The sequence below is a fragment of the Anser cygnoides genome, chromosome 9, assembly GCF_040182565.1.
Source record: "Anser cygnoides isolate HZ-2024a breed goose chromosome 9, Taihu_goose_T2T_genome, whole genome shotgun sequence".
Classification (NCBI taxonomy): Eukaryota; Metazoa; Chordata; class Aves; order Anseriformes; family Anatidae; genus Anser; species Anser cygnoides.
Window position 1 is genome coordinate 3815662 of NC_089881.1, and position 25323 is coordinate 3840984.

A 25323-nucleotide genomic window follows, 5' to 3' on the forward strand; every position below is an offset into this window, starting at 1 on the left:
ATTTACTTTTCATGTACTCAGAGATCCACAGCAGATGGGTTACTAATGAGCATTTAACATTCCACTGGAATCGTTCAGATGTGTGTATGAATATACAGGCCTCAGCTGAGCCGAATACACATGCTCTAAGAAGAGATTTGCATCTACCTAAATAAATCTGAAAAAAGTTAGGATGGATGAAAGGAAATGTAATCAGAACAATGAAGACAAAAATGTCCTGCACAAAGTAAAAAACAGTACTATGGCTTATCTAAATGTCATCTTTGACCATTTTATTACCGTCATGTTGTCTGGTCCACTTAATGTCACAATAACGGTTCCTGGTGGTCCAGGGGGTCCAGTTAATCCAGTGTCACCCTTAAAAGAAAGATAAAAATGAAGCAATTACAAGCTGTGTGTTTTTTGTCTTTATTTCAAATTACTACTGCTACGCTTTTGACATTGTAAAAACTTTTCAAGCCTTCTCCTAGGTAAGAAATCTAAAAATTCATATACTGACTTCTTTTAAAGTATCTAAAATTAGCTTAAAGAGTGTTTTTAATACAATTTTGTCTCTAAATTAATTAAAATTTCTCTGACAGTTAAAACAATTATCAGTTTTCTCCCAATTTGATTAAGTCAGATAACAAAAATATATGAATCATCTTCAGTGACATCCTCAGAATTGCAGTCTGTATACTATAAGTAGATGATTGTCACATGTTGCTGTCAGGTAAAACTAGCTTTCATGTACTCTTAACCTAAAATGGTATTACAGTGCACTTTTTCACTAAGGATCTTTTAGAACAGGGAAAGTCCTAAATATGATCTTTCCTGCAGAGCTCAACAAAACATTAGCCAAAATTTTAAGTGATTTTAAGCCAAGGGAATGTCTCTGCATGTACTAGCAGCATAACAGCAAAGAATGCATCACTTTTTTGTAAAGAAGCAAGATGTTACATGCTCACTTGAGCTAATGCTAATGAATAATAAGTTATGTTTCTAGAGATTTTGCCAGGAAACTTCTAGCATGTTTCTGGTAGTAATCAATTAAAATCAATCCCACTGTCAGATAGTGATGTTTCAGTCCACAACTGAATCTGTGCAGGTCAATTAGCTGAACTGGGAGATGCTCCAAGTTCTTGAACGGGTGCTATAAGGACACTCATACTGTCTACACCGGCCTTCCAACAGCACCTTGAGGTCCTGAGAGACAATGTATTTATTCATAGCCATTTCTATGAATGTAAATTATGTAGATACAAAGTAAAACCATGAAAGACAAACCATTCAATTTTTCCTCAAAATCTGGGAGGTTTACTAGCATCGTGAGGGCTGACACCGAAGAGATGTTGGCCACAATAAGTCATGAGTCTATATGGTAAGTCATGATGCTATATATTTACCACTGTTTACATGCTTGGATAACTATTTAGGAATACTGTGAAAATTATATATAAATGAATGTAATGCTATGTATTAGTAAGTATTAACTGTTTCTACCCTTCTGTTAGGAAGTTTTTATCTTCAGCTCTTAGGTGAACACAGTTTGTCTTCAGACATTAACTGCCATGTTCCGATCTTCCAGTAAAATACTTCCATATATATATTGACAATTTTTATTTCACAGTACTTCTCCAAGTGTTTCACCATAGTATATCAGAAATAAAAAATGTTTTAAGCATTTTATACATGCACCTTTCTTCCTTTGGTTCCTATTACTTTTATTCCCATAAGACCCTGAAAAAAGAAAAGAAAAGAAAAGAAAAAGTGTTATTTTTATTTTAAATAGCATCCATAAAATGAGCTAGTAGCAAGCTTTCATTTTTATTATCAATCTGAGACTACCTTAGGTCCAGGAGGTCCTGGTCTCCCTGGCATTCCCTACAAAAAATAATAAAAAAAATACTGTAAAAAATTACAATCTTCAGCACCAATATAGGAGTTTTGGTACCCAGTTTTCACCTGAGTTATATTACTTTTTAAAATTTCTTCTTCCACCATTACAACTGCAATTTATCGTCAGTGGAAGTGATAGCAGAATGTCTATATGGTCTGGTTTCAAACATATACCTCTGTTATAGTTATTTACATTAGTATTTAATGTGAATTTATGGGTAATTATTTGAAAATGAAAATTTAGCCCTATGTAGACAAGAACACTTCTGAAAACATGGAAATGATCGCGCATAATAAATAATCAAAAGAAAAAAAAAAGATGGGTGTAGAAAGGTATGGATTTCACATATCCATGTTTCTAAACATCAAGGAAGTCTGGGACAGTCAGGTAATTCTTTTGGTTACTTTGAAAATCAAAAGGTTAAAGTAACAAGTGAGACATAAATTCATACTCACTGAAGTTCCTGGAGGGCCCTGTGGTCCGTTTTCCCCAGGATATCCTTGAACACCCTGGGCACCCTGTATATTAAAAAAAAACAAAAGAAACAAACCACAACAGGAATAAATGTCCTGGCAAGATGATGAGTAAACCACAATGCTAAGTTCAATGAACTGAATAATGGAGGAGCAGCCCTGTCTCTTGATTTCCTCTTCATGTCTCAGGATAACACAGAAGTACAATTCTTCCCTGCTGCATCATCATTTGGTATATGTTTTGAAACACGCGAATACACACCTGTTCTAAAACTAAACTACTCTAAGGTGTAAGTCCTGTTTAACACAACTGACATCTTAATTATCCATTTAGTCCTATTGCTAGCCCTAGTGAGCCTACAGTCTTCAGAATATTCTATGAGATAAATTCTATCCTTTAAAGCTCCACTTTCAAATAAATGGAAAATGAAAAATGTTGACTTTCAGTTTAACTCAATGTCTTCCAATTATTTTAACAGTCAGAAGAAACATCTGTTCTGCCTCCTTCTATTAATCTCATTGAAAAAAATATGGCTCATACTGGTTTTTGTTAATGCTTCTCTAGAAGTAGGACCAATCTTACTTCCTGGGGAACTTTTCTCCATTTCTGAAATATTTTTGCTCATCTGCAACCTGACTTCCTCATCCTGCTTTACTAACTATTAACTTTACTGACTATTGGTTCTGATGACAAAATAATTACTACTGTCTTGGAGTACTTTGTCCTGATAAGTCAGAATAAATACTTTTAATACATTGCATTAATCATATTATAGATGTTTTCTGGTTTAGAAATGAATAATTGTAAGAATACTAAGAATATATAATATATAATTAATATATAATACATAAAATTATGCATTATATGGATATATGTGTATACATACACTTACATATATATATGCATTTATATCTCACATGAGATATAAATGAATTAATTCAGAATTACCTGAAGTCCAGGCATTCCTGGCAACCCAGGATCACCTTTTGCATCATATCCTTGGTTATATCCATCTGCAGGGCACCCCTAGACAATTAGATAAAAAGGAAGATAAAAAGTTATGCTGTAGAACGCTTTAGTGGATCTTAGGCTTCAATTGTTTTAATACAGTATGTAGGGATATAATCAGTATCAAAACTGCATGATGAAGGCAACTGTCTACTACAGGTAGTTCTACCGTCAAAAAAGATTTTATTAAACAGAATACACCATTTTTAGGCATTTTTAGACAGTTTTCTGTGTTAGAAGTAGTCTTAATTTCAGACCTATATACTTCTCTCACACAGTCTTGACCTTTTTCAATTTCTCTACACTTTTTTTTCCCCTTTGAACTACTCTCTAGTGCATTTGCAGATTTCCATATGAATTCATAACCTGTTTGAGGAGAGGCTTAATCCTTTGTGTGTTTGAAAGAGTTAATTCTTAACATGCAGCAACGGTAGTTAAGGGAAAGGAAACAAACAAATACACTTTTGTGACTTGGGGTGAGTTAACTAGTAGAGACCATGCATCAAAGTCAGTTGTTTCTTCTTATGGAAAGTAAATCTTCTGTTTTCCCTGAATGGAGATATCAAGCATTCCTTTCCATCATCAAGTATAAATACATAATGTTACCAATACATACTTCACATAATATGATGTAAATAACTGACCTTCTCTCCTTTAATGCCAGTGACACCCTAGGAAGAAGAACAATCATATTATTAAAACAGAAAAGTAAGCAACAATGATGAAAGGACACTTTCTAAATACTCTCTAAGCTCAGTGCTCTTGAAGGGATTTATTTTCATGACCATGGTGTATAGCCAGGTACATGTTTGCTGTGCCAGACTTCAATTGAGGAAGAAAGGACATATTGTGAAAAAGTAGTCCAATCTCACTGCTGCAATTCTACAAATGAATGTGGAACATTTTTGAGGCCTGACCTTAAAAAAATAAAAATAAAATAATCAAGAGAGCTGGTGCAATAAAGATCATGTTCAGAAATTATCAGATTTGAAGCCACAGGAACTTGACAGGTAGCATTCCTTTCCCCATTTGTTGTTTATAAGTTTCTTTTAAAATCACATTTCTACAGAGAAAAAAAACAAATCCTAGGGTTAAAGCAATGCAGCCATAATCAGAAGTTCCAGGTTTAATTCCTGGTTCTGTCGTTAACTTAATTAGGCCATGTCCTCAGTGATATTTACACATGAACTGAAACTAGAATCTATTTAATACATATTGGACACCTTTAAAGATGCAAGTTAAATGTTGACAAGTATGCCTTGAGACACTGAAGAGCTAACATCAGTCAATGAACATGTGTGCATTCACACCTTAAGACGTTGAGGCCTAACACTCAGCAGATTAAGCATCACTTCTTTTTTCTCTTTACTGCACTGTTTTCATACTAATAAAATGGGAATACTTACATATTTCACCTGTTGTCAATATCAGCTAATCTGAGGCTTTACACTCCTTCACTGAGTGGCTCTACGCGGTAGAAATTCATACAATCACAAATTTCACAGACACTTACTGGAATGCCTGGAGCACCTCTTCTACCTGGAGGACCTGGAAAACCTTGATTGCCCTGCAAACAGTAAGAGCAACTGTTAATGCATATTATTGATTATTATTCTGAGTCGAGCAAATGCTACTACAAAAGAAGTTTTTTATATTATCATACTAAAATTATGAGTTGCATTACCACTATATTTACTAAAAGAGGCACAGCTTGACCTTAGGGATCTTTACTTCTATCACAAAGACCAGCCTCTATTAGTTATGTCAAACCAATTTACTGTTTCACTAGAAACGTATGATTTTCTGTAGTAGGCATTCTTCTGACTCCATCTTTCAGATTGTTTGAAGCTATGAGAAAAAAATGATTAAACCTGTAACATAATGTTAAACTTTTTCTATTAATTGTCTTCAGGATTTATGAATTGTCAGCTGCAAGCTATATACTGGTAAAATGAAATTAACTAATTCTCTCAGATGTAAACCATTTCAACAGAAGGACTGGTTAGAAAAAACTGATTAGGTCTTCCGGATTTTAAATTAAGAAAAAGGGTTTTCTGTCAAACAGAATACATGTTCAACATGTATTATTTCATTATCAATCTTACACATAAAGGCAGCATTTATCCTTCCTCTGGTGACTGTCATGTTTCAGATTTTTCCTAGTCAATAAAGTCACAAACCAAAACAAATCAAAATGATTGTATATTGGGAGAAAAATGAATGCTTTTTCATCATTCCCACTCACAGCCAAACATAATCCCCATGATATTCAGCTTGGTTTGTACCTTTGTGCCGTTGCATCCTGGAACACCCGAGCGTCCAGGAGGGCCAGCAGCTCCTGGTTCACCCTAAAAACAAGTGCAAAATTGACACAAGCTTTGTTTTTGCACATTCATATTACCCTACAGCAACACTGAAACAGTTTATGTTGGAGCAGTGTTCCATAAGACTTGACAGATTACAATGTGTTCTGAAATCATTACAATGAGTAAGAAGTGCTGATGCTAAGATTGTTATCTCTAGGTTAACAGACAGAGACAACGCTGATGTTGACACTAGAGTGAGTACACTGGGTTGAGGGTAATTGTGTACTGAAGACTAGATTAAGAGAGAAATCAGATAAATCAGTTTCAATTTTACTTACTGGAAGACCTGGGGGACCTGAAAATCCAGGTATTCCTGGGGCTCCCTAATGATATAAAAACAGAGGAAGAGTATTTCAAGTATTAAGAAAGAGCTTATAATGCAGTTTTCCTTTTTATCACATTCACAAGAATAATGAATGAAAGTATAGTTCTGTCAAACAGTCATGGTTTCATTACTTTATCTTCTTTAACCCTTCTGACTGTGCATCAAGTATAATGGTACCTTATGAACTGTTAAAACAGGCAGGTTTCCCCTGCCAAGAAAAACTCAAAATCAACTCTTTGGGGAATTCTAGTCTGACTTCTTCATCGCATATCCTAATACTAAATACATACAGCATTAAACTTGTGCATAAGCTATAGCAAAAAAGGTAAAATTCTAAAATACAGACAGTGCACGTACATACTCCATGTCATGATTTTAAAAATATTTTAAAATCATCTGTAATTTTTTATTTTTCACAAATTACTGATTGAACTATTGAACTACTGATCGAACTATTATTAGCTTTAAACAGAGTATTTAATACATAAAAGCTAGTTTAAAACAAAAATACTTACCCGTATACCTTTGGGTCCAACTAAGCCCGTAAGTCCTGGTGAACCCTAGACCAGAAATGGACAACAGCACATTGCAATATAATTGAGAAAACGCACATATATATCAACAGGACGTGCAATATTTTTAAATACCAGTACAACATATGCACACAAAACTATATGAATAAATACCAGATTTGTCCATTACAGACACTAAAAAAAACAAGCTTTTAATCCAACTTGTATAAATCTTGTCATCTTGCCCTCCCTTTCAGTGTTTACAGGGGATAAATCTCATCAGAGGCTAAAAAACAACATTCAGGGTACGTTAAGAAAGCAGTTGCTATGGGTCTGTTCAAACTGTGAGACCTGAAAGGGTTTCTCCATGAGGAAATAGCTGGAAGCCTCTCATCAGTATTCTGGAGAGTTTTTCAGCTCTCAGGAACGAGTGATGTCAATATAACAATCAGATACATACAGGCACCACTCTACCCTGCACTGTTTTACTTGGAAAGGAAACCCAGGAGCAGGCTGACAGGGAGCTAAGCAGGATGGGAGAGCAAGGCTGAACGGAAGACAGCTGAACACGCCACAGCACCGTCTAGACAGAATCTGCTAAAATTACTTCAAGACACTTAGAGCTTTACTGAGAATAAGAAACAACTTTCGTTTCGCTCAGAAATGAAATGGGGAACGTACAGAAATGCACAGCTCCTTAAATCCTGGGTGACAGTTGCTAATAACACATAAGATAATGCATCAGATAATTGGAATAGGGAAAACTAACTGGAATACACTGCAACATATGATATTCAAGTTAACAGAGATGTCCTTGCTAGGTAAATTATTCTTACTTTTTCCCATTCTTGCAGAAGTCATTATCAGCTATAACAGAGGAAATGCTCTACTGAACACTTTTCAATGAGTTTACATAAACACCTCATCAACATGTATGAGATCCACCATGAGTATCAGTTTAACGAAATATTGTAAAAATGAGACAGGAGAAAATAGTACAGCAACACCTAAACAAATTGAAACTGCAAAGAAACATTTATTCAAAGGTGTGGATAAAGGCTGGAGTTACTTTAGTGCAGGTCCCAGATAATAATGTGACTGTGGCACTACTGTCAGTCCTTCTTCCTGATTTATATTGTGGCTGAGTTTAGACCATACTTACAGATAGTTTGTTCATCAAAGAGTCATTTTATTAATGACAGCAGGAATGCTGTTCCTCAAGACAAATATAATTTTTTTTTTTTTAAATGAGCAATACTTATTTTTTTTCCTGCTCATTCAGGAGTTACTGAAAATTCATATTCTGCCTGAGTTTTAGCCATATGGGAAAGAAAGCCCAACTCACCAAAGTCACTCTCCCTATACTGCAGGTAATTATGACATATGGTATTTCCTAGACAGAGCAAGATTTATCTTAAAAACCATCTCTCCTTCAACTTTTCTTAAATCTATTTTTAATTATTTGTCTCAGAAGTAGCTTGTTTCCTCTCTTTCTAGCAACAGAAGTCAGGGTACACTTAAGACAAAATTGTGGTTATGCTACTAAAGTCTATTTAGAGCCGTGTTTCTTGCCTTTGGAGGGGCAGTCCAGGTGCTTCAGAACTGATTCCTCGACAACTGACCACAAAAGCCCATGTTCATATTAACTACTTCCACTTTGTCTAAAATGAACATTGCAGCTATTGACCACACATCCCTTACCAAATGGAAGACTCTGAAACAGAGTTTTGTTGTTGTTGTTGCTTTTTGTTTTAAACAGAATTCTTTATCCAGTCAAAACTCACTTTCACAGTCAAGCACAGATGTAGTGTTGCTACCCCTGTGCCTCCATGGGAACATACCTTTGGCCCCTGTGGCCCTGGAGGCCCTTCTGGACCGGGAAAGCCTCTATGACCAGGTGGACCTGGGACACCAGGGAAACCTTTTTCACCCTGTAAACATTAAGAGAAAGAAGTCCTGAGAAAATCCTTGATTTTCTTTTTGATAACTTACTTTTAAGACATTTATTATTTTCAGTACTTCTTAACTTCTATGTTTGTGTCAACTACTGTGATGGATTATCCTTGCTCATACTGACCTGTTCTCCTGTATGCTGCCTAGGCCACATCGTACCACTAAAGTAACAAGCTAATTATGAAGATACCAGAAGACATCAGTACTCAAGTTTTCACAGTGTACCGAAGTTAATTGGCAGCATGAAAAGTTTAAGAAATCAGCTGATACATATTTCTTCTTAATATTCTATACCATGCTTAGCCTCTACAAGAAACACAAATCCAAGTCCACTATAGTACTCCTAATTTGTAGCTGGTAAACTTAATAACTGCTGCTGTACAGTAAAGTCAGTTCCAAATCATCAATACCTCTCTCTCTTCATGCAAGCCATGGAAAGAAACAGTGGGAGTCAAATATAGCAAAACTGTTCAGATAGAACAAAAATAAGTTTGCTTTAAGTAACAACATTACAACATTATTCTGAGTCTCAAAGATTAAGCCACCCTATTACTTTTTTATATACTTTTTTTTTTACAAGGTCGAGTTCAAATGAGCAAACCATGTGAAGGAAACAGAAAAGATTAAAGTTACACAAATGGAATAAAGGAGACTACGTTACAGTAGGAGAGGCATTTTCTTTTCTTTTTTCTTTTTTAATTAAATATAATGAACATGCAAGTTTTATCCTGGTTAAAATAAAGTGCTTCAAGCCTAAGAAACTCACAGAAAAGGTGTCTAACTCTTTAGATAGCAGCAGTTTAGCATGCTCAGTATTACATCAGTGAAGAGCTGTCTACTTAAGACAGTTTACAACACAGCATGAGATAGGAGAGAGAGGATGGGGTTATTGATTCTCTTGGAGTCAATTTTCCTATTTATCAGAAGAGAGTTACAGAAAAAAAGCAATTGAAATTCTGCTGTGCACAAGTTATCTTGCTGGTATCTTAGTAGTCAACGTACAAGATAGGATCCAAAAGAAATCTTGAGCAGCTAAAATATTTTGGCTTGTCCCACCACCAATTCTCACCCCTCAAAATCTCCCAGCCTCACCAGATTTTAAATAATTTCTGAATTAAAAATAAAATAGATAAACACAGAAGATAATCCCAGAACATCTGAACACAACTGCAAGATGAGGATTGCATTACGAAGTGTCTATGTGATCTGTATCATAAACTGGCATAGCTTTTTATAACAAATCAGTTTTTTCATCCAGGGCCATGCCAAGAAAGGCAAAAAGAATAATGCCGTACCGAGATGTGCCACTGGAGGGGGTGTGGAACTAACTCACCGAAAAACGACACAAATCCTTGATTCCTACTGAGCTTGCTAACCCTCACTGCAGCAAGCGGTGGGACGCACTCCAGCTGCAGAGCAGCCCCGTGCTCTTCTGACTGCTTTGCTCATCGCCACACAGCAGAGGCAGTTTTACCCACACTGTCTTCTTGACAGGTCAACAAGATCAGATAATTCTCAGGTTGGAGAATTTCTCAACATCGAACAATTATGAAAACTTACCGACGAGTATAATCGTCCTTACTTTCCACAGCTGCATGAAAAACTAGATCAGTGTAAACAATGATTAACTATTACCTATACATTTCTCAGTTGATTTTACTTGGAACTGAAGATGACAAGTTGCAGGTTTTCACTCACTATTTTTCTTTTAGTGGGCATCTTAAGTTATATTTTTCTTATTTTTCAGTTGGTCTCAATCTGTACGGGTGAGGACAAAGGTCAGACTGACTAAGAACATGAAAAACAACCACTGAGATTTTTTTTTTTAAAGACATGGGTATCCTCCTTTAACACATACAAATATGTTTTAGTAAAGAACATTTACTTTGAGATTATTTTTCTGCACCACTTTAGCTTTCTAAAGGCAAGACTAGTAGTGTTTACTGTGGTGCAATATGACATACTTTCTTGGCAATAAAAGTACAGCAGGGAAGTCAAAAGTAATTCTTTACCAACCAGTTGCATCAAGCTGTGGGACTAATCGTAACCGTCAGTCTATGTAGACACTACGGTGTGTGCGTATCTGAAATCTGTTGAAAAGGTTTAGTACAGCAATCACTGTGTCCACGGTTAGCCTGAACTACAACCATGACTTCTCTAATAATGCCCCTTTCATTTGTGAATCAGTTGTTTTTCCAACTACAAGAAAGAGTTTGAAAGAATTTTTGGCATTTGTGTAATTCAGGTTTGTCTAAAAGCCACACTGAGCCTCTGCCAAGCTACTGCTGGCAACAGGCAGAGCTGCAGCTCTGTTGCTTTCGGTAGACTTGACTGTTCCCCAGCTCCTGGCAAGGTGCTTGTGATTAGGACCCAGAAACTCGTCCTGTGTCTCGATCTGCGGGACATGCATTGTCTGTTGGATACCAATGCTTTTACCTTTCGTCCAAGAACCAGAAAATGCGCAGGGGTCCAGGGGTAGGAGGGAGATGGCAAGGTCCTAACATGGCTCTGTTGATGCCACTACAAAGTTTGTAACAGGAGAGCTGCTGGTAGTGATAACTGACAGCAGTTGTTAGGAGTTTGTAAAAAGTACCTAATGGTTTGGTGGTTTTTCTGTTGGTATCCTAACATCACGAAACACTGTAAACAAACTAATGCATTAAAAAAAAATAAAATTTGTTAGTTAAACAGTGCGTCCAGAGTTATTTTAAAAGATTTTTTTTGTAAGGTAACATATTGCTTTTACAAGTCTCCATAGACTTTGTTGACAGAATACCGTCACACAAAATACTCACTTGCTAGTTCATCTCAACTATTAACAATTTCCCAGTATAAACTAATCTTAGGAAAAATGTATTTGCTCTTACCTTATTACCTTTTGTGCCGTCACAAAAGCAAGGACTTTTACCTTTGCATACACAGCTCTGAAAAACAAAAAGACAAATTCTATAATAAAACAAATTTTCTCATCATGTTGCTTGGTGAAGGGCAAATGAAAGCCCAATGGTTTTAGTAAGGTAATTATTTTATAGATAATACAACTTAAAAAAATGTTTACAAAGCGTGGTAATTCTCAACAGAAGAAAATACCTCATAATTCCTCAGTGCTGTCTTTTGAGACAGGTAAGGTCACTGCTTCCCTTTAAAAGTTGGGGCAAAGGCCAAGAAGCTGTGCTCGACACAATCAGGGTTATAATATCAGTATGATGTGTGAAATTTAAGAGTTTGGGATCACAGCAGTAAACACTGATGATTCATTTAAAAACTTAATATAAAAAGTAAAAAAAAAACAAACAACAACAAGGATTTTCAGAGTGTAACCGGATAGAAAGCATGACTAAATTATCTAGCTCATGTACTCAACAGTGGTTTTAGCAGTGAGCTCAGGAAGAGCTGCAAAACACATCTGAGATCCTCTGGTGAGCATGAGAAATGTTAACCCCCCATGCCCTGATCCTGCTACAGCTACCATGCACTCCATACCCGAGCCAGTCCAGTTGGGCTGGGTTAACTCTGCAAAGGACTTCTTTCTACGCTTACGTAGATATGTCCTATTTCAGTGGAGTGGAGGAGAAAAAGCATCAATATTAACATAAATATTGTACATACAAAAGTATTATTAAGGCTACTGAAGCAATATATTCCATACAGATATGGAGTAATGTGCATTTATTGTTCTTATTTATTTTTTTTTCCATTTATTTTTGAAGCTATTGCTGAACGACTTTTTCAACTGTACCGCTATAGAAAGAAGGTTGTTTTTCAGTTCAGCTTCTCATTTCAGTCTATTTGTTTATCACAATTACTTATACTATGGTACAGCTCCAGACAATAGGAAAGGGACAAATATCCTACATTGGCTATGATGGTATTTTCCTGAGTTTCATAAAACTCAGAAAAGAGGGAGGAACTATATTTCCTACACGATCAAAGCCTTTAATATGGTACGACATGAAATTTCTATTCAGATGCTGAAGACAGAATTAATTAACCCCTACAGCTGTTCATAATACAACGGCAGCACTGTTCCAAATTTATAACTTTTCCAGTGGTGTTCTCAAAAAAAACAGAAAGCAAAAGATAGAGAAAACGTTCTCCGTGACATTTTAAAAGGATGGTGTCAGATTGTCATTAAATTTGAATCTCTCTGTGGCAGTATGTTCAGGTAAAACATTTTACAGAATTGAAAAGCATCTTTTCTTCCCACAAGCTAGGATCGATTTCATCTATCTTTATCAGCCAAAACCAGGGTATCCGGTATCAGGTATCTGCCTTCCTTTCCTACACAGTTGATGGTGTCCGTCTCTTTCCCTTGACTCCACACAGGAACCTGACAGCTAGTTCGGAACAACTCATTCTGTCTTTTTAGGTGCCTCTTTTCGGATGAAGGAAGGATCCTGCAGGTATCTGCCGTTCTCTGGGGGCTAGACAGTTGCTGGCGGAAGCTGTCTTTTAGGTGGCTGAAGTTAGGTGAGAACTCCATCTAGTAGTTTAAAAACAGATGCAGGAAATATTCCTCAAGTGAACAGCTATTTACAAAATAAAGCATAAATTAGAATCCATCAGCCATGAAAAGCAAATCCCCCAAGAAATGTCTGTAGCAATGTGTTCCGTGGACAGATTAACAGGCAATTATGTGATGGTACAGGTGAGGTTTTTAGTGTTGCAAACTAATTCTTCAGCAGATTTAAGAAGACTTTCTTCCCTAGATCTGACAGCTAGAGTTTAAGTAGCACTGCATCAGAAATTTGGAAATCAATGTTGTCTTGTAAAACAGACGAGACGTGACTATGGTATCTTTGATATTATTTTAATCAGTACAATTTAATAACCAGAGGCACAAGAATAAACAGTATCTCAGAATTAACATCAAATATTATCCTGATTTCTTCTTGGTGAGGTCTGTAAGTTTGCCACTGGGTATTCTAAATTCACCAGTTGAATTATATGACAGGTATCTTAAGCCTTTAAGTATAAGCATAAAATGATAAAGTAATAGACATCTCAAAATAAATTGGGAATGGATTGTTTCCTACTCAATAACATTACCTTCCATCCCAAAGAATTCTCTACAAAATAGTACATTTTACTGACACATTTTTGGTACACGTCTGATAAACAGTATAAAAACAGTACCTGCTCATGTTGATGTGTTCATCACACAATAGGATAAAAGCAGTCTTCACTTGCAGACACCGCACTTTTCTGCTGGTGAGTTACTCAAGCTATCACGTTTTTAAGGCTTGCATACGAAAATTGTAAATTAACTACAAGAGCTGTGAGACCCAGTTACTTTGCAAACTCAACTGCTAATACAAAGATTTAACTTACAGATTTAGTAGCCACCTCAGCCCAGGGAAGGTGCCGTTTACTAGGAAAGAATACTTGAAGTGGTCCAAATTCTCTGGATTTATTCAGAGTACCTGGGAGCACATCCTTGCTGAGCAGAGTGAGCTTTCCTCATAAATACTCACAGGCTTCTACATTGCTAGTATTTGCCATTGTAATTCTACAGACCTTAACGGAGTTGCGCCTTATTTCTAACTATAAAAGAAAAAAGCACATTCTTTAAAGTGTTTGTATGCAAAGCACAATTTTGAGGACACGTAGAGAAATCACCAAGAGACATGACTCTTCCCTAATAAGTATAATCTGCAGAAGCCCTGGTATGTACGGATACAGACGAAAATATTACTTTTAACTTATAATCACAGATTAATCCAACGTGAAGTTAAATGCATGAACATGTAAAAACTTATGATGCTACATAACTAATGAAGGTTATTAAACCATCTGAAGAAAGAGAGCCTTTGTTCTTCAAGAAGTCAGAATGCTTCGAATGTGTTTAATTTGCCATTAGTTAGCTTTCAAATCAATTTAGATCTTTTTGTGAATGCATCTCACTTTAAACTAAACTGAAAAGACCAAAGACGATTCTACATTACACAGACAGTTAGTTGGATAACACTAAATGTTTTGGCATATGATTTTCACATAAGATTAGATTACGCCTTCTGTAAAGGAGCTTTGAACCAAAAAGTCATTGCTCACTTACACTACTGATGCTGCCTGGATGTTTCCACAGCCTTGCAAGATGCCTGCAGCTTCTTTATCAAACGATCATAATAAAGCAATAGTCTACTGCCAAGTTGTAAGATAGGGAAATTTAATATTAGCTATTAACAAATTATTCAAAATACTCACAATAACATCTCTGTAAGTTGCTGCGTGTTTTTCAGCTTTGTGATTTTTCTAATAATCACCTCGTTTTATTTCAAATAATCAGATAGGGAGATGGAACTAGATTTCTGATCCAAAAATCTAGGCTAATGAAGAAAGCCAAGTCCTTGTGTGGATAACAAGTCAAATAAATTAACCAATGAAGCAAAATTAAAAACAACAACCACCAAACAAACAAAAAACCCAACACTTTCTTAGAGTAACCTAGAAGACTTCCTTTCAGAGGAGTTTTGAGTGGTAGTGTAGTAGCACGTGCATTTTAAATAATTCCAGCAGTGTACACTGAAGCACCTATTCTGCAGCAGCACATCTTCTGCAGTTTTATTCACTGGGTGACTCCACTATAGGGCCTCCTGCAACGGTATGTGTAATGATGAGGTGCCCTTCCCACACTATGGGATTGGATTCTGTGAGGCTCTGACGTCTTCCTTCCCCCAATTCAGAGACTAATTTAAGTATCTGTTTAAAAAGTGAGTCCTCTCCCTTTACCGAATCCCTCAAAGAAACAACAATGAAAGAAGGAAGAAGAACCATACTAGGACTGCATTGTCACCTAAGCAAAGCTCGATGTGGGTTCAGGATGGCACCACGACTCCCTGCACTGCAGTCATAGTGGAGCATCAGGGAATGTCACCCAGCTCACGGCACCATGCTGACAGACCTAGCTATACGGAGGATGTCAGAGAATGTACTTAGGGATATTACCAAACCCTAATGACTCAAAAGAGATCACAAAGCATCAATGCAAGGAAAAAAAAGCAAACGATAGGCATTTCTACCAAAAGCACAGGCTTTGAGTTCTGTCACTCACATTTGGAGGGTAGTACAGTCACCTGGGGAGGGGGTTAACGGCAAGAAGATGGGGAACATATAAAATGAGCCAGAGAGGAGGACGTGCCAGTATTTCTCCACACATCGTTCCATAAAGACATCTATGATGACAGAGGAGACAGAGCATTTGCTTTTATTTCTAGATCTGGAGAAGAGTATAGTAGGTCAGCCATAATGGTCAGCTACAATTTAAAAATACATTATTTATATACTAAAAGACACAAACAAATAAACCTGTGCAAGGACAGAGATGGCAAAGATCAGGTACCGTATTCCTTAAGCACGTTTCAGATGAAGCCTATATCAAAACCACCCAGGATGAGTAACAAAGACATTCAGATGAAAGGTGAGCTGAAATTAAATGTGTGCTGTAGGAACAAAGTAACCTGGTTGAGTCGGGGCTTAAATTCACACTTTTGGCCTGATTGGTCTTCAATTTCATGGGTGAATGCAACTGATTCCAGGGGTAAGTACTGGTTAACATAAATGAAAGATGACTGTGCAACATGAGGAATTTTAACATGAATTAAGAGCAGCGCAAGTGATATTCATTAATTACAGCGGACAGTAAGAATAACCCAGGTGTCTTCTCTCAAGTGAGTGCTGAAGCTGTCACTTGCCTGCACTGCTGGTTCTGGACGCTGATCTGGCTCATTATTAACAATGCAAGTCTGATTTTTCATTTAAAGTTCATTTTTATTAGCATCTCACCCACCCTGTAATTAGGTCTTTATCTTCTAACTTCAAAGATCACTGAAGTAGAACTCCACTAAAACATGAAATAACTTTTGTTGGACAAGATCTACTTTTCTGTGGTAACACTTCTTTCCCCCCGCCTTTCTGCTTAATAATGATATCATGAGCAGCCTAAAATTATGTATGTCATGACAACAGTCCTTTATAAGTAGCAGTAAGTTATCGGCTAATTTCCCATTTTCTGTAATTTCCCTTAAATTCCAATATTTATTAAAAATGATGTATCAGTGAGCCAATTCCTTTAAGAACCTTGACTGTATTTTCAGGGCTGCTGACACACGGAGATTTCTGAATTCTTCCTGAGCTGCCTCAGTGCAAAGCAATCACTTCACACATTCCAGCCACATCTACAAACCACAACTCAGACCAGAATAATATTGCTCAAATAGCTGATGGTCATATACTGTTTAAAACTACAAAACACCCATTTCTCTAATGTTCTCTACTGCGTGTTTTCTATTGCATCTAATAAAAATAGGTGTAAAATATTATCACAGCACCATAGAACGTCCTGAGTTGGAAGGGACCCACAAGGACCATCGAGTCCAACCCCTGACTCTACACAGGACCACCCCAAAACCAGGCCATGTGTCTGAGAGCGCTGCCCAAACGCTCCTTGAGCTCCAGCAGGATGGGTGCTGTGACCACTGAGGAGCCTGTTCAGTGCCCGACCACCTCTGTGTGCAGAACCTTTCCCTAACACCCAGCCTGACCCTCCCCTGTCCCAGATCCATGCTGTTCCCTCAGGTCCTGTCCCTGTCCCCAGAGAGCAGAGCTCAGTGCCTGCCCCTCCGCTCCCCTCGTGAGGGAGTTGCAAGCCACCATAAAGAAAGTTAATCATAGAATCATAGAATATCCCAAGTTGGGACCCATAAGGATCATCGAGTCCAACTCCTGGCACCACACAGGTCTACCCCAAAATTCAAACCATGTAACTAAGAGCACAGTCTAAACGCTTCTTAAACTCTGACAGGCTTGGTGCTGTGACTACGTCCCAGAGGAGCCTGTCCCAGTGTACGACCACCCTCTCAGTGAAGAACCATTTCCTGATGTCTAGCCTGAACCTCCCCTGCCACAGCTTGACACCATTCCCTCAGGTCCTATCGCTGGTCACTAAAGACAATAGATCGGCGCCTGCCCCTCCACTCCCCCTCAAGGGAAGCTGTAGGCTGCGATGAGGTCTCCCCTCAGCCTCCTCCCTTCCAGGCTGAACAGGCCCAGTGACCTCAGCCGCTCCTCGTACATCATCCCCTCTAGGCCGTTCATCATCTTTGTATCCCATGAAAAAAGTTCCTAGTGTGGAAAAAGTTATATAAAGAAAATATTTTTTTCTGAGTCTAAGATGCACTTGCATTAGGATACTTAGCTAGACAAGCACAGTTAGTAATTCTACCTAGACTCAGTTAGTAAATACGTGACCTCGGCAGCATTTTCCTCTTGTTGCACAACCGCAGGTCACTATGCAGCGTACAAGGTACTGGAGAATGAAGCTCCCTCACTCCAAAACATTGCTATCATAACAAAATACCACTCTCATAATCGCAATCTGTATACTAAAAGTTTTTCATGCATTCTAAGCATCAAACATGAATTCATTAAAATTATCAAAGACTATGAAGAACTTTGTGTTTTTTTAGTGATTGCTGGACCAGTACAACAAAACCAAATTATTAAGCCTTCAATAAGTATAGACAACATAGAGCAGAAATAGGAGATGATGAGACAAAGGAAAATATGTCAGTTCCCAAACCCTGAAACATTGTGTAGTCACTTGTGAACTGGAAGGCAGCCAGACATTCCTACCTTAGAAGACTCCTGTTAACAGCAACGAATGCTATCAGAATTCACAGCATTTTGCCTATCAGACGAATACCTTGCACCTGACACAAATTATTTCATTTTTACTTTCCATTACCAAGAAACACACCTGCAATTTTAACTAATAAATAACTCAGTCAATGTCTTATGCAGGGAGAACTGATCTCGGAGGCTGTGGAAGACAACTGTAATGCTCTAGCCACGGCTGTTGTTGAATAAGCTCCATTAAACACGTGTAATGGGAACCTTGCTCAGGGAATAGCTACTGAATCACTACCCCTCCCTGGTAACATGGCCCTTATATTACTGGATATGTGCTGCTTTCAGCATGAGGCATGGAAGAGAAGTTCTAAGCACTTATGATCTCTGGAAAAAATCTTCAGAACCTTTCACAGCAGCAGCATTGTGTGTCTAATTAACAAATCCACAATTTGTGATCAATGTGAACATACAACATATGCCTATCTGTGTTTGATAAGAACTTCCTTGCTTTCTGTCCTTAATTTAAAGCCTAGAGTTATTTTGAAAAGGATTGTTTTTAATGTAATAGGAAGATGTATTTATAATTGCATTTGCAAATCAACCAAAAATCAATGGTAAATGACTGATATGGACAAATGGGAGAAGCTGCTGTAGATGAACAGTTAGACAGCCTTCTACTATGTCACAGGTACATGGGTACAGAAACTGTTTTCACTTCATAAATTTAAACAGTTTTGAAATCCTGATCAGTTTTTAAAGTGAAAAAATATTGCATAAGAACTTCGCTTAATGACAATTTTGTTGTTAGTTAAGTCTCTTCATTAGTAGTATTCACATTTGTTACAAGAAACAAACCAACAACAAAAACCTGACACAGAACAGTGCAAAACTGAAACAAAATTTTGTAAAACTTCTGGTATCTCTCGCAGCCTCTGTTCAAATGAGGTATATTATGCACTTGAAAAAAAAAAAAAGACTTAAAACACTCTGCAATTCTCCTTCTGTACTACATGTAACTGAACAGCATATCCTCTTTTGCTGTGAACGAACCCAGCTGTGTGCAAGTTCCAAGAAGCTCCCATAGCATCGCTGTTTATACTGTGGTGATGAAAGCATACCGCTCTGCCATCTTCCTCATAAGCTCCACGTCCAACTTCCACAGTGCCAGCCGCATTCTTGTCCAGGCAGATACAGTGCAATTAATTGCATGGCGCTACTCCCTTCTCCTCTCCAGCTCACCGATGGTAAAGAATTAGGGAGTGTGAGAACAGTAGGGCTTAGCAATCTTCATTGTGCCTGCACGTTGTCATCCTTATGTTTGGATAAAACAAGTAAAATGTTGTCATTTAGAAAAAAAACACCCCTGAGTTTTCCCCAACTGAAATTTGTGAGCTCAGTGACAACCGCCTTGGCCTGTGTTGTAGAAGCTGCCTAAAATTACTGTGTCTACGTAACTAAACCTGGCACGTTGTGGGCAGTTTTGGAAAACAATCAGTCGAAATTCAATTGAATCTGTTATTTTTTAAGATACAGAATTATGCCCTCTTTAAGCAGAGAGAATGATGGCTTGCTTTCTTCTGCTGGAACCCTGGAATTTTTGATGCAGTGACCACTGCCCTACTTTACAAGCAATCTCACTGGGGTGGAAGATACTGTGATGAGGGCTATCAGAAACTGGACCTAAATGTTCACAATACATTCAAACTGGTTCAATCTCCAAAGACAGTCCCATAAACACTATCTCTGTGTTTTCTTTTTTCTTTTTTTTTTTTTCTCCTGACCTTGAACAGGACATTGGGACAACACAAATAAATATTCTTCCTATCCACGGGGAAAAAAAAGATTAGGCAATTCAGGCCACAGAATTTTTTGTGTAGCAAACTTAAGGGTGTTTAAGCAGCTTATTCATCCGTGCTCTTCCTTCCTAAGAGGAAGGCATCTTAAAAGAGCAACATAATAGCACAGAACACATATAATTTAACTAGTGAATTTTTGCCATCCTACCATAATATGATTAGCGTTATATCACACCATTTCTTCCCAACTGTTGAGTGTGGGAATGGTATTCATTATAACTGTTGTCTCCTCAGGCCTGTATATTCGTATATTCATAAAATTCCTGGTGTGTATCTTCTGTTAAGTGGTGCAAATAGAAATGAAAGCAACAGTAGCTTGCTCAGAGAAAGCTTACTGCACATGCTTTGGTTTTTGCTTTTTGGAAAGGCTTTACGATTTTACAGATTTAAAAAAAAAGAAAAGCAAAACAACAACAAAAAAGGTTGCTTTTTCTTGCAGCTTCCTCTACAAATGGGAAAATGCAGCTTCAAGTCCCAATTACAAAGCCTTCACTGAACCAGGCCAAATGGAAAACCTGTAAACCTGTGAGACTTGTACCCTATCACAAAACTTCTACGTTAAAAAACAAGACAAAGAATGAAAATAAAACTAGAAATAGACTGCGTGACAAAACAGAACTTCAGCGTGCAAGAGAGACTGAGACTGTGAACAGTTAAGAAAAAAGCCTTTTTGTATTTCACTGTCCTCCTAAGCTTCTGTAACTCATGCCAGCATACTGAGCCTTCTAGTATTACTGTGTTAGGCAGCGGGGTGAGAATGTGACAGTAAAATAGATGACCGGACATCCCATACTAGTTGCACTTAATAGCAAAGTATTTTGTTTCAAAGACATGTTATGATAAACCAGCTCTAGGTACTGCAGAAGAGAGTGCTTGCACAGATCTCAAAATAAAATGGTGTTATTTCTATATGAAATGCAAAGCGATTAAGAAAGAACCAGTGTCTGCCTGCCTACTTTGATCATTTTAATATTATTCAGTCAGCAATATAACTTGAATTATATAGTTTTGGCTAAAAATATATTTACTTTGCAGATTTGTTAGAAAAAAACAACACATTAAGTGTTAACAGTTCAGTTTTCACAGGCATTTTATGAAGATCGCCTAAGGAGGTTCATCTTGTTTCAGCTGTATGCTGTGGCCTGCAGCTCTAAACAGAGCACTTAACTTTTCTGGGCCACCAGAGCAAGCTTCCATGCAGTGTAAGGGAGCTGAACTCCATCAATCGTGTGATACACCAACATTAGGGCAATTCTACCAATTCACAGTAACTCCGATCATGGCTCAGTGGGAAAAACATTCTTCTGCAGTGCTCTGACATTGGCCTGTTTATGGAAATGATGGCTGCAACTAATTGCTGAGGCAATCAGGATCAGAACAATCTTGTATAAACTGGGGTCAATTATCAGAGTAACACCCCCACTGACTTCAGACTTGGGATCGTATTAACCAAATCAAAGAGAGCACTTCACAAAGAATTTCTTCTAACACGCTCAGTGAACTCTTTTGCATATTCAGGTGCATGTTGTCCCTTCTCAGTTGCCTCATGGGACAGAGCCTGGGTGTTTCCAAAGGCCGGCAGAGAAGGCCCATTCTCACTGTGCCACTAATTTGTCCCTCCAACATTTTGATTCCTAGGTCCACAAAGCCAGTCAGCCTGCATTCCATTCTTACAAGACCTGGACGTGCTCATGGCTGAGCTAGAACACTGTGCTGTTCCCTTCCAGAGCCATGTGCTATGATCTATGGAACAGCAATATGGTTTGTATATAATTAGGGAAAAATATCAGTATTGCATAAAGAAGAGACTAGCTTACAAGTATTTGCCTGTGAATTTTAAAATTCATGACAAAAAATAAAAAAATAAAAATTAATTGTGGAAAGTAAACACTTGCATCTAGTCACAGCCAGTAAACATAAGCAAGAAAGAGGATGGAAAAAAAGATCTTATCTAGTTTTGTAGTCACTGTTTTTGTATTTTTTGTATTTTATCTCCCCTCCTTTGCCATGATGAAAAAATGCAGAGTAATGATTGATGCAAATACAGGATACAGAGTATTTGACTTTATCCCGTGAGCTAACACAATATTGTAGTTGTATTACAATGAAAATTCAGCACTAGCAGTAATGTGAGGCAATGGACAACTAACTTGCAATTAAGTAATCTCGCCCAAGTAGAAGCCTTCTTTTATCCTGAACACGTCAACATGATGCTACCGTAAAAGTGATCAATGCTACTAAGGAGCAGTTACCGATAAACTGACCTATGTCTTTTTCTTATTGGTGTTATTTGAAACAACAAATTTCAGGAAGCTTTTTTAGGTTCATGTTTAACTTCAAGACATACATCACTGTAAACCAGAAAAGAAAAGCATGGATGATATTAAAGTCATGACACTCTCAGGAGAATTGGCTTGTATGTGCATATGAAGATAATACCAGCTCCAGATGCTGTTAAAGTAAATGAAAAGGAAAGCAATTTTTTTTTTTCTGAGAGGAAAAAAAATATGAGGAATGAGAAAGACTTCATTCCCTGAGGGGAAAAAAAAAAAAAAATTTATTTTGTATTATTCTAAGGTATTTAAATGAACAGTGGAAAAATCCAAGGGATTATAACATCAATATTTGGAGTGAAGGAATACATCAAGCAAGCTGAAAAGCCTTTGACATGGGAAGATGCTACTTCTGCTGAGTTTTCAGAAGATGTGATTAGAGCATGCCAGTGGCCAGGAATGCAGATAATAATACTCCCTAGCATGTGCCAGAAAGTTCAGGCTCCTAAGGACAGGGAAGTCACGACGGTGAAGGGCTGTGAGGACCAAAACTTGCTATATCAACAGCAGCAGGCAAAAATTAATAGTTTCATTTCTTGTCTTTTGGAATAAACTACTTATTAAGTGATTAAGAAACAAATCGAAAACTTTTCTATATTGAAACATCTTCTAACTTATTCATATAGCTGGTCAAATATCAATTAATTTTCATATGAAAATGTAGCGTGATTTTAAAACATAAATAATGACTATTTCCTTGCAATGGACAGTCCAGCTAAGATGCACTGACTTATTCAGTCAATTATTATAATGAATCACTTCATGCCAGTTAACATTAACCACTAATTAGGACGTCAAATTAAGCTTTTGGTTTTAAAGTTCCAATTTCCTCCATCATCTAGGAAAACATTCTTAGATTTTTTTCTTTAGAATATACCAGAAGAGCAGAAACTGACATTTGAATCTTAAACTGACCTCAGTTATCTGTTGTGAATCTAGTTTAAACTAATCTCAGACAACATTTGAAATCTGAACTTTCAGAGAACCACTGAATCACTACCTTGTATTCAAGCTTTGTTTAAACAGCAAGATTTCAGTAGAAATCTCGTAGAAGTGCAGACACTTCTCACTGTCCTATATCCTGTCTTTAAGACCTAAGCATAAACAAGGATCTAGTAATGACAACAATTTAGAAAACCGGTACCTTGGAACTTTGTGATTTACCCTTAGCAAAAAGGCTGCTAATGAACTGAGGTACCTGAGTCTGCAAGACCGGCAAACACTCCAGGATCCTACCGAGCACGCTAGAAAGTGCTTTACTGTGACATATGTGGTCTCCTGTCAATACACCTCCTTCTCCCTTCCCTTGTAGTTAAAAAACCAACATGATGAGATCAACGTAGGCAGAACAGAAGCCTAGAGAAAGCATGTGTGCGCTGGGGAAGGCGTTCCCGGTGCACAGCCCGTGTTTGTGAACAGCCATCCAGAAGCGCACACTGCGATGTCTGCGTCCTAGGAGCAAGGAGGGCGATGAGGATGCCCGCAGAGGAGGAGGAATGGAATTAAGAACAACCTGGCAGAAGAGGGAGACAGGACTTATTACAGGTTATTCGTGTGGCTTTCTACGCAGAGCCTGAAACAACTTTGCAGAAAATTAGTAATTTACTGGAATGGCAAATAGGTCTGGTCCCTCTGTTCTACTTAAGAACCAGGAGGTGCTTTAACTCATTCATAAATAAAGCAGTTAGATTTTTATTAAACGACTAAACGTTACTGCAGGTTAGTCACAGAGTGCCAGGAAAGAACATGATGGGTGAGGTGCTTGGTCTGTTTCTGGACACAGAACTAGCAAACGAAAGAGGTGCAGTATTTTACAAGACACATTATTATTAATTAGTTTGTTTCAGACAATCTGTACAGCAGAAGCAGCATTTGGCTCCGTTTAACAGCGGCAAAGTAGACGGTCAGTTTCCTCATAACGGTGACCGGCGAGGTGTTTTAACAGGCTGCGAAGCAACCGCACACGAGGAGAAATTAACACCTTGCTGCCGCGGGAGGAACACAACCGGGGGGGGGACGGCGCGCACCCGGCCCTGACGGGGCGGCGGCACCTGAGGGCGCGGCGCGGCTGGGGCAGGCGAGGCCTGAGGCGCGGCCCCGCTCCCTCCTCACGGCTCCGAGCGCGCTCCCGTCCCCCGCACTCACCTCAGCCGCCGCGGCGCGGCCCGGCCGGAGCAGGGCGAGCAGTACCAGCAGTACCAGCAGCAGCAGGGGCAGAAGCGGCAGCAGGCGGCCGGGACAGCCCCCGGCGGCCATCCCCGCGCTGCCTGCGGAGCTCGGCTCGGGCCGCTCCGACTGTGCCCCCCGGGGCTGCCGTCTCGCACCCTCCACAGCGCTCCCGGCCCTTCGGGGTGGGGACAGGGGACAGGGCTGGCCGGGGCGGGGCCACCCTTCTTCTCCCACACCCCCACACGCCCCGCGTCCCCTGCCTGGGGCACCGCCGTCTGTCCGTCCGTCCGTCCGTCGGGCACGGGGTAGGCGAGGAGCCGGGGGCTCTCCCACCTGGGAGCTGAGGTGAGCGGAGGGGGCAGCCCCGCGCCGTGCTGGGACCGGGATGGGGACCCGGCCGGAGAGGGGTCGGGGGAGCAGCTCTGAGGTGCGCGGGTGTGGCGGGACCGGGACTTGGCGGCTGTGCTCGGCTTTCAGCGGGGGTTCGGTAATGAGGCGGCGGAGACCAGGTGGCTAATTACACACTGCTGGCCGCTGCAGCGCTGTCAACCCCCGGGAAGCGTTTCTGCCCGGGCTTTTCACACAACTTTGAGTAATAGGGAGGTTTTCCGAATGGAAGCGTGATTTGTGAAGTGTTGGCAGTATGTAAAGTTTATCGCATCTGTATTACTGGCAGAAGTAACATCTCACCAAAATGACTGCTGGGCAGACTTTGGAGGTACGTTGGCCAGGCCAGCCCCACTTTATTTGTAGTGTTCTGAAGTGCTGTACGGGACATCCTGTGTTAGGGGTTTTGGTGAGCATTACAAGCGATACAGGAA

General features: G+C 38.8%; 2 protein-coding genes across 7 annotated transcripts in view; one reads left to right on the plus strand and one right to left on the minus strand.

Annotated features, from left to right (window-relative positions):
* Window positions 1–24721, minus strand: part of COL4A3 (collagen type IV alpha 3 chain) — a 62367-nt gene extending 37646 nt beyond the window's left edge. For 2 of the 3 annotated variants that reach the window (XR_007163046.2, XM_048063055.2), the window contains exons 1-13: window positions 24479–24721; window positions 11385–11441; window positions 8406–8495; window positions 6568–6612; window positions 6006–6050; window positions 5647–5709; window positions 4875–4928; window positions 4006–4032; window positions 3302–3379; window positions 2335–2397; window positions 1828–1863; window positions 1678–1719; window positions 280–357 (exon numbers count right to left, since the gene is read on the minus strand). Coding sequence is in view for 1 of the 3 variants with exons in the window: in XM_048063055.2 (XP_047919012.2) it covers window positions 280–357; window positions 1678–1719; window positions 1828–1863; window positions 2335–2397; window positions 3302–3379; window positions 4006–4032; window positions 4875–4928; window positions 5647–5709; window positions 6006–6050; window positions 6568–6612; window positions 8406–8495; window positions 11385–11441; window positions 24479–24589 (789 nt within the window). In the remaining 2 variants the exon portion in view is untranslated. Of the gene's footprint in view, window positions 1–279; window positions 358–1677; window positions 1720–1827; window positions 1864–2334; window positions 2398–3301; window positions 3380–4005; window positions 4033–4874; window positions 4929–5646; window positions 5710–6005; window positions 6051–6567; window positions 6613–8405; window positions 8496–11384; window positions 11442–24478 lie in introns of those variants that run through there. The other variant, XM_048063056.2, reaches the window with a different exon arrangement.
* Window positions 23727–25323, plus strand: part of COL4A4 (collagen type IV alpha 4 chain) — a 68080-nt gene continuing 66483 nt past the window's right edge. The window contains exon 1 of one of the 4 annotated variants that reach the window (XM_067002221.1): window positions 23727–23878. The gene's annotated coding sequence lies outside the window, so the exon portion shown is untranslated. Of the gene's footprint in view, window positions 23879–24709; window positions 24848–25323 lie in introns of those variants that run through there. The other 3 variants (XM_067002220.1, XM_048063051.2, XM_067002222.1) reach the window with 3 other exon arrangements.